General features: G+C 33.8%; 1 protein-coding gene across 1 annotated transcript; it reads right to left on the bottom strand.

Moving 5' to 3' along the window:
* Positions 1 to 3,191: 3,191 nt before the first annotated feature.
* Positions 3,192 to 8,014, bottom strand: LOC147293317 (stearoyl-[acyl-carrier-protein] 9-desaturase, chloroplastic). Its single transcript, XM_086230758.1, has 3 exons — positions 7,787 to 8,014; positions 4,545 to 5,049; positions 3,192 to 4,108 (listed from the first exon to the last, which is right to left on the bottom strand). The coding sequence occupies exons 1-3, from the start codon at positions 7,909 to 7,911 to the stop codon at positions 3,548 to 3,550; spliced, it is 1,191 nt and encodes a 396-aa protein (XP_086086884.1). The 5' UTR covers positions 7,912 to 8,014; the 3' UTR covers positions 3,192 to 3,547.
* Positions 8,015 to 8,608: the final 594 nt, after the last annotated feature.

Raw genomic sequence — 8,608 nt, 5'->3', positions numbered from 1 at the left:
TTCATCATGAACACAACACTTATTCATGGCCAAACGAAATTGCTAATGCGCGCAAAGGCCTAATTAATTCTTTTGTAGTGTTCAAATTTAATTTACCTTAAAATATAATTTGTTTATAGTTCAATAATCCTATAAATAAAGTCAGTCAAGTATTGTTTAATTTCATCCAATGTTTTTTTGGTATAGACCTAGCTCCATGAGTGATTTATATGTTTTTAAGTTTGCAACTTTGCACGGAGTTTGTTTTACAAACGAAGAGAGAACAAAAGACACATTCGTGTTTTAAGAGAGTACTGGGAGAAGAAGGATGATTTGGATTAAGTAGTAATGGGAGAAGAAATTAATTTGGACCGTTAGATTTGGGTTGTGCAAAATAGTCTTTTAACAACAATGATGTTAATATGTATGGAAAATAAATATGATGTGTGCAAAATAATTTTGTAACATCATATTAGGGCACATAGATCTTGTGCCCTAATAGGATACAAAATCTTTTTCCTTTTAAAAATTGTGACATCAAGTCTATAAACGGTAACTGTATGATAGTTTCTAATTAAAAAATGGTAACTGTGTGATAGTTACTAATTAAAAAAATGTAATTGTGTGACAGTTACCAATTAAAAAAATATAAAAACGGTAACTGTCACACAGTTACCATTTAAAAATTTATGTGGTTGTTATTGACTTATTTAATTTTAAAAATTGGACATTGATGATGTTAGCAACATGTCAGCAAGTGGTAAGATCCGTACCTTTTTGTTTTTTGTCCAGTTGTTAATTCACATAATTTCTCTTAATTTCATTTTGGTCAATAATGACTATCATGGGATTTTAGTGGGGTGTATTATTTATGAATTTTAAAAAACTGTTATTGAGTTTAAAAGTCATGTAGTATTCAATTAAAACTTTTAAAGACTTTAAAAAGTCTGAAAAAATTAATATGTATTCAATTAAGAATTTTAAGGAGTCTATAAAAGTCATGTGGTATTTAATTAAAACTTTTAAAAAGTCTTTAAAAGTCTGTGTATTTAAAAAGTCATTGCCTTTTATGGAATTCATTTAATGATGAATTTTAATAGATTTTGAAAGACTTTTATGTGTATTTAAAAGTCATTATAAATTCGACCTCTCCCTGCTCATTTCTAAGGATTTTTATATTCTGTAGAATTCTGTGAAAATCTGTAAATTCTGCAAAAGCTTGTCACATAAAAAAAATCTACAAAAATCTTTATAAAATTTATACACACTACACCCCCTAAAAAAGTTCATTGACTAATTTATAATATTAAAAATATTTATTAATTTTTTTGCAATTGGACCTAGTTTTAATACTTGATTAGTACAAGAGCTAAAATTCAAGTATCACAATTAAAAAACAGAAAAATACAAACTTCCATTTACAAAAAGCACGTTACGATCAACAACTTTTGGGTTTCATTGACTTGGTCGCACTGAAAATTTTTAAATCAAAGGTCCAAAATTAAATAGGCTGTTAACAAAAGAAGGGCCAATCATTTTGAAAATCAGTTCTTAAAATTTGTAAACCTATTTGGCATTTTTAAATTATGAACAATTGGCTGGTTGGCTATTCTCATGGAAAATGTAACTCTATTATTTTAAGAAAAGAGTATTTTGGATATTCTTTTTGGAATGCAGATTACCAAATGTGAATTTTGTTTGGTTAGGTGCGAAAGGGAAGGAAAATTTTTGAGAAAGAGAAGTTACTCATGAAGTATAAAGCAGGGAAGTGATTTTATCACACCTACTGAATCAACTTAACTTTTTGGCTTTTCTCTGGTGTGAAGAAAGGGATTCAATTGGTTATTTTACTCTTTATTTGGGTTAAATTGAGGATTTAACCCAAACTCGTGCTTACTCTAAATCCGGGTGGCCCTATTTCTCGTGCCTCATACTCGACAGAAACCTCCCTATCTGAAAGAGAAGTTTGAATTTAGAACTAATCCTTATCTCTCAGATGTGTGGTGTCACATCACCATAATAGAGATAAGAGAAGTTGTTCCTCCAAAAGCACATATTAAATCTTGCCTTCAAATTTGTACTTTTTATTCATGACCAAAAAAAAAAAAAAAAAAGAGTCACATTTTTCACTCAAACCTGTTTTCTCAACTCTGAAGTTCACACTTCCATAGTAACGTGTGAACGATCATTAGTTGATACAAGAGTTGATATTAGGATAAATTTTACTTTTGGCCTTTGTAGTTTGAGTTAGGTTCTACTTTGGTCCCTATAGTTTTAATTGTTCTAGATTTGATTTTGTAGTTTAAAAATCGTTACAATTCAGGGACACGTTAGCATTTTTGTCTATTAATTCATTAAATTGATCATAAGATTGCTAACAGTATGTAAAATACATGACCAAAATCGAAATGGTTTATAAAATATATAACAAAAAACACAACAAATTTGACAATTTAATAAACGAAAATACTAAGATATCCTTGAATTGTAATAATTTGTAAACTAAATGACCAAAATCATAACAATTGAAACTATATAGACCAAAGTGAAACTTAGCTCAAACTAAGAGACCGAAAGTGAACTTTGGCCTTGATAATTGCCAGAAAATACTATTGTCGTGGGGCAGTTTAGAAGCCAAAAAACAATAATGCTAGTTGTCCCACATTTTTTTTTCCCACATTTGTATCCCACCTGATGTGTCATTATTTTACTGGATATGTATTTCTTTTTTCTTTTTTAGGTTTTATTTTTTAATTTGTAGTGTCCAATGTATGAATGCCATGTAAGATGGTATGAAATTGTGGTATAAAAATGTGGTAAGTGTAGCATTACTGGCCAAAAAAATACTAGATTTGTTAACATTTTCAAACTGACATTTTTGCAATTGGATTATGTGAAAATGTTATTTTGAAAGTTGCCCAAAACTTTCAATCAGTTGTATATATTTTGGAGAATTTTCTCTGTCAACCAACTCATCCTCTTTCTATACGTCTCAAACCTTTTTCAACCCATCTCAACCTCCATCACGTTAAGCACAATCGTGTGGGCAAGCCTTTTTAGTTACATATTAAAAGCAAATCTTCATGAAAATGTATTGCGAGGAAATGATATTCAATGAAACTTTTACCTAAATACACCACCTGCAAATGCTCCAAAACAGTCAAAGTAAATGGTCCTCAAAAGTGTTGAAACAGATCAAAAGAGCAAGCATGTCACAAAGGGACAAAAAAAGGCAATAGTTGACATTATCATCATCGTCATCACCATCAAAATTGCCACAACGATTGTTTTCTTACACCAGACAAACTATGAAAGAACAAAGACTCGTACAAGATACCATTCAGAAGAACAAAACATCAAAAAGCTCCAGCTGCCCCTACCTGCTTATCTAATGATACCACACAAGAAACAACTGTATCTACAACCAACCAAAGTCCCTCTCTCCCACAAATACTCCTCGCACAAAAGGACAAATAAACTGGATTTTAGAACATAATGCACGTACAAAATTTCTACATCCATGGATTATGCGAGAAGGGTCTTGCTAGAGAGTTTTTTCATTCTGCAATCAGAGCCTCACTTTTCTATCAAAGATCCAACTGAAAGGTATGGTGGGTCCTTGCTTGGCCCTTGCTTGAGCTCTTTCCTCTAGTCTTCTAATTCTTGGGGGTAACCCACAAACATACTCCTGAGCCTTGCGCCCCTCACCTGAAAGTCCAGTTAGGTTCTCCACCTTCCACCTGCCCACCAAGAACTCCAATATATCGGCATAGTCCTTGGCTGTGTAGACACCAAGACGCTGTGCAACAGCCGAAAAGTGCTCAAAAAGGTTATCATCACGGCCATCATACATCAAGTGAGCTGGCATAGAGATTTTCTTCCTCATCATGTCAGCAAAAGCCACGACAGTTCCATCAGGATCTATCTCAAAGAGCTTTTCCACTATCTTAGTGTAGGCTGTCTCATGGCGCTTCTCATCTGAGGCTATTGTGCCACATATTTGAGCCAACTTCAAGTCCCCAAGCTCTTTGGCATGCCTGGCAGTGTTCCCATGAGAGATAAAGGTAGCCCTTTCCTGGAATGATGTGTAAATGAACCCGAGATAGGGACTGTTCTCTGTCCTTGGATCCTACAGAAAGAAAAGAGACAAAATCAATTTCAAAAATTAAACAGCATCATTATCATGGTTGGTTGAAGCAGTAAACAAACAAAAAAATAATTAAACCAGGAACTAAACTTCAGGCAATCTTCAATTTTTCATGCTATCACTATGCAACTACACCATTTCCGTTTCCTCCCCTTCTACGTATTTTATGATGAGTTTCAAAAGGCGGAAAGTGAAGGGGAACACCAATCTAAATGTAGCTAAAATATAATTCATGAACCTAAAATTCATGCAATGGAACAACACCAAACAGGTAGAGCAAAAGAAAACATGATCAGCATGAATGTACAAGATTTTCAGTCCATGCATATTTGTCTCGGTCTAAGTTTGTGCACTTAGAAGCTTTTGCAAGTTTAAAAGAAGATAATAGAGGAGATTCCATTAAACTGAAGTAACCCACCATTCCAGACCCAATCAAATACTGAATCGTCTTCTCAATTTGCCTCATGTCCACTCGGCCACAGAGGTAGAGATACTTATTGAGAAGGTCACCGTGCCTGTTCTCTTCAGCAGTCCATGCCCTTGTCCAAACTGCCCAAGAAGTGGGGCTTGCACCTGTTTCATCCCGGACTCCATCCAAGGTATTAAGCATTGTTTGATAAGTTGGAAGGGCTTCTTCAGTGACCATATCTCCAACCAAGACAACAAAGTATTCATCTGGAAGCTCCTTTGCCCTCTCCCTTAGTTCCTTAACTTGCTCATGAAATCCATCAGAGGCTGGATCTGGCAGAAAGTCTTGAGGCTGCCAACACTTTTCAACTGGTTTCAGGTGAACTAAGATGTTCTGCTCAGCCCAATCCTCCATGGATTTGAAGATCTCAATCTTTTGAGGTGGCATGGAATGGGTTACTTGAACATGTACCTCCCGAGGAGGCATAAAAGGCTTTTTCGAATTCTCAACCTCCCTGCATCAAACAGCACAATTTCGGATTCAGTACTTGCATTTCAAATAGGTTCACAGCTACAATTACACACAGCTCAAGATGACAGCAAAGGACACTATATAATCTATATGTGTTTTCCACACGCCATGTCACATTGACAACACAAGCGCCATGAAGAAGAGACTAAAGGGTTGTATTATACCTTAAGGTAATATTGACACAACTTCCATACATACAATCCTACATATCTGACAGTCAATCCAACAATAGAGTAAACATGCAACCCAAATGCCACTCAATTGACAATGCATAATTCAACAGAGTAATCACATCTAGTCTTATAATTTTCAGATGTAATAAAGTACATGTAGTGCCTTCATTCATTCAATGCAATGGAACCTCTAAAGGATAACAATAGGAGGATACTTGTTGCTGAGGCTAGTAGGTCTCAAAAGAATACCCAAAACAAGAGAGGCTTTAAATATAAAAACTAACCATATTACCATACTGTCCCTTAATGGGACAAAGAAAACCTTGATTTTAAAACGGGAAAGAAAAAGAAACCAGCACACACCCCAAACTAAAAGTACATGTTTCCCCTGGTTAGAGTTCAAGCCAGCTAATAATGACATCTTGGCTAATTTGTCAGACAGTAATATTGGCAACGACACATATTTAACTCATTATTTGGGACAACTGAAAATAAAAGGTACCAAGTATATTGCATCCCAACATTTGGCAAACATAGCATGTCTTGTAAGTTGTCTTATGATAAGACCCCAAGAACTAACATACAATAAAATACTGTCTCCGCATGTAATTGCCCATTTAACAAATAAATGAAGAATATATTTACCAATAAGTGGCAGAAAATTAGAGGAAACATATATTTTAAATAGAGAAACCTTCAGATAAAGAGATCAGTTACTAAACAGTCTGCAATTTCATACTCCACAGCAGCCAATGCATTTAAGGATGATCTACAAACTCGATAATCAGGATTTGAAATAATACACAGATTATCTCAAACAAAAAGCTACAACTAGAAAACTGCAATCTTACACAAGGTACTATAATTGGGAAATACAATTGACCAAAAACTTGCTCAAGATCTTTCCCCATATAACTTATCCACCCTTTAAAAAGCAACACTAATGCTGTAAAGCAACGAGCAGTAGCCCTATAGAAACAAGATTTAGGAGGAAAGGAGGCTACAAGACACTAAATTATCTTCTCAAGTTTGACAATATAGTTAATTATTTTACATAAACCATACATCTAAGTCTGCCACCATTAAACCACATTCAAAGGTTATTATGATGTTCTGGTTCCCATTTTACATACTAGGGAAATACACTCTCTGGGCAACAATCAAAACCATACTTGAAAAATAAAAAATAAAATATTCAAGTCCAATCCATAGATCATATTTAAAAGGCAGTATTCAGACATGACCATAGTTACAAGCAAGGACAGAACATACAAACTCAAAAGCTTTAATATCAAAGAACATACAAGGACTGAATTAAGAAAAAGAATAACACAGCAAACCAATGCTAGGTTCACTAGGCTCAATTTGCATCATACTTAAATCATTGAACATTAAATGTGAAAAGAAAAAAAAAAAAGTGGAAACACACAAAAGCAACTATAATCTCCTTAAACAACTGAAGATGAGTCAATAAAAGCACGTAGTTAGTATTTAAAATCAGGTAGAAGACAATGAAGAAATAATTGGTAACTTTTTTTTTTTTTTTTAATGAGCTTCAGACCCAAAAAAAAATGTAACACCTTTTTTTTATGAGCCAAACGTAATACAAAGACCCACAAGCTCCAAGGTTGGGCATTTATGAACTTGGGAACAGACATCGTCAGAAAGCTTCCAAAATGTAGACAGCTTCTTAAACCGCCAGTCATAAAAATCCAACAGGTGGAAATCATGCAGCCATAGAATAAAACGTTTATTTAGAAAAAGCCGGCCAAAAACAAACCAACCAATTTTCAAAATAATATATATATATAATGAATAATTAGAACACTACCCCCATGGAAATTTGAGATTTGGATCTAGAAACATCCTTTGCATGTAGCTTTACATATAACAAAAACATCAATAAAATTCAAAGAGGATACATTGGTTTCAAATATCAAATCCATAAGAACAGTAAAAGAATAAACATCAAGCAGAGACCACATGAAACTATGTGCATGTAATGAAAACCCATTGAAGAATCTCTTCATAAAATCAAAATAAACAACATGCTCTTGAACCAAAACTGAATTAAACAAAACAAGAATACATTTGGACCGATCTTGGAAAGCAGTGAAATCAGTAAAACATTTATATCCAACTGAATGACTTCAAATGCAGAAACATGAATAAACCACCTCATTATAAAAAAATCAGGTACAAAACAGATGAGCACATGAGAAAAAAGCATTTAAAAGACAAAAAGAATAAAAGATACCAACCTCGAAATCATCGAAAAAAATATTTAAAAAAAAAAACCCCATAAAGCCATATAGAAGAACTCAAAATTATAAAGGATACCCACATAAGAAAAATGCATTTTTCAAGCAAAAGCACAATAGGATCGCCATTAACACATCAGAAATAAAGCGAACTTAAGAGAAATTACAAGCAAGAACCCAGATCCAAAATCAGCTACAGATTAAAAAAACACACAAAGATCCACACACAAATCCAAGTATGTGAAAAACAAGAATGGTGTGGAGAATTGAAACAATGAACACTGACTTGGACCCAGTGCGGAGGGTGGAGGCCATGAAGAACTTGGGAGATCTGAGGCTGGCCATTGGAGGGAGAGCAAAAGATGGCAGCTTTGGGGATTGAGAGGTGAAGGGGTTGAGCTTGAGCGCCATTTCCTTTGATCCCTTTGTGGCGCTTTGGTGCTTCGGAGTCAGAGCCTCTCTTTCAGTTTCCTCCACAGAACACAAAAGCGAGACAAATGTGAAAAAATATTTGTAACAGACACAGAGTGGGGATGTAGAAGCACTTTCATTTATAAGGCTAACAATATATTACGTGTCATAATAATTTGTTACTAGATTGCCCTTGTTGTTCATATAAATTACAAGCTCGCCTTTTCATTTAATTATTGTTTGAAAATTGAGGGACACTAGACAGAGATTTGCATAGCAATTTCCTTGGGACCAATGTAGATATGGAAATTCTACCCCGTCTACAAAAAGCTATCAATTTTTGTATTAAACAAATTTCTCATACAATATTTATTTCTTCAACTTTCCTTTTATCAAACGATATTGAGAAAAGAGAATTCAAATTCAAGACCTCAAGGGTAAGAGTAAATAATTTTAACAATTAATCATATTTTTGTGTTTAGAGTTTCTCATTGGTTCAAATTTTTGTGTTTAGAGTTTCTCATCTGTTTTCAAGTTAATCCTCTTTTCTAATTTTTTTTATTTAATTACAAAATTGGATCATAACAAAAGATAATTAAATTAAATTATTTCTGTGATTTCAAATTTAGGATGATTATAATTTTGGTATTTGTAGTTTGGGCCAAATTTCAGGTACTTGTAATTTCAATTGTCTCAA

This window comes from Dryas octopetala, chromosome 2 (assembly GCF_963921425.1).
Source record: "Dryas octopetala chromosome 2, drDryOcto1.1, whole genome shotgun sequence".
NCBI lineage: Eukaryota > Viridiplantae > Streptophyta > Magnoliopsida > Rosales > Rosaceae > Dryas > Dryas octopetala.
Note: the sequence above shows the minus strand (reverse complement) of the source record. Positions and strands in the feature narration are given on the sequence as shown.

What these genes read in the sequence shown, in the direction of transcription:
- LOC147293317 (XM_086230758.1), bottom strand. Translation starts at nt 7,911, where the DNA reads ATGGCGCTCAAGCTCAACCCCTTCACCTCTCAATCCCCAAAGCTGCCA. An exon ending in ACCCTCCGCACTGGGTCCAA is followed by an intron (nt 5,050 to 7,786) that starts GTCAGTGTTCAT and finishes TGTTTGATGCAG; the next exon opens with GGAGGTTGAGAATTCGAAAA. An exon ending in ATTTGATTGGGTCTGGAATG is followed by an intron (nt 4,109 to 4,544) that starts GTGGGTTACTTC and finishes TTCTTTCTGTAG; the next exon opens with GATCCAAGGACAGAGAACAG.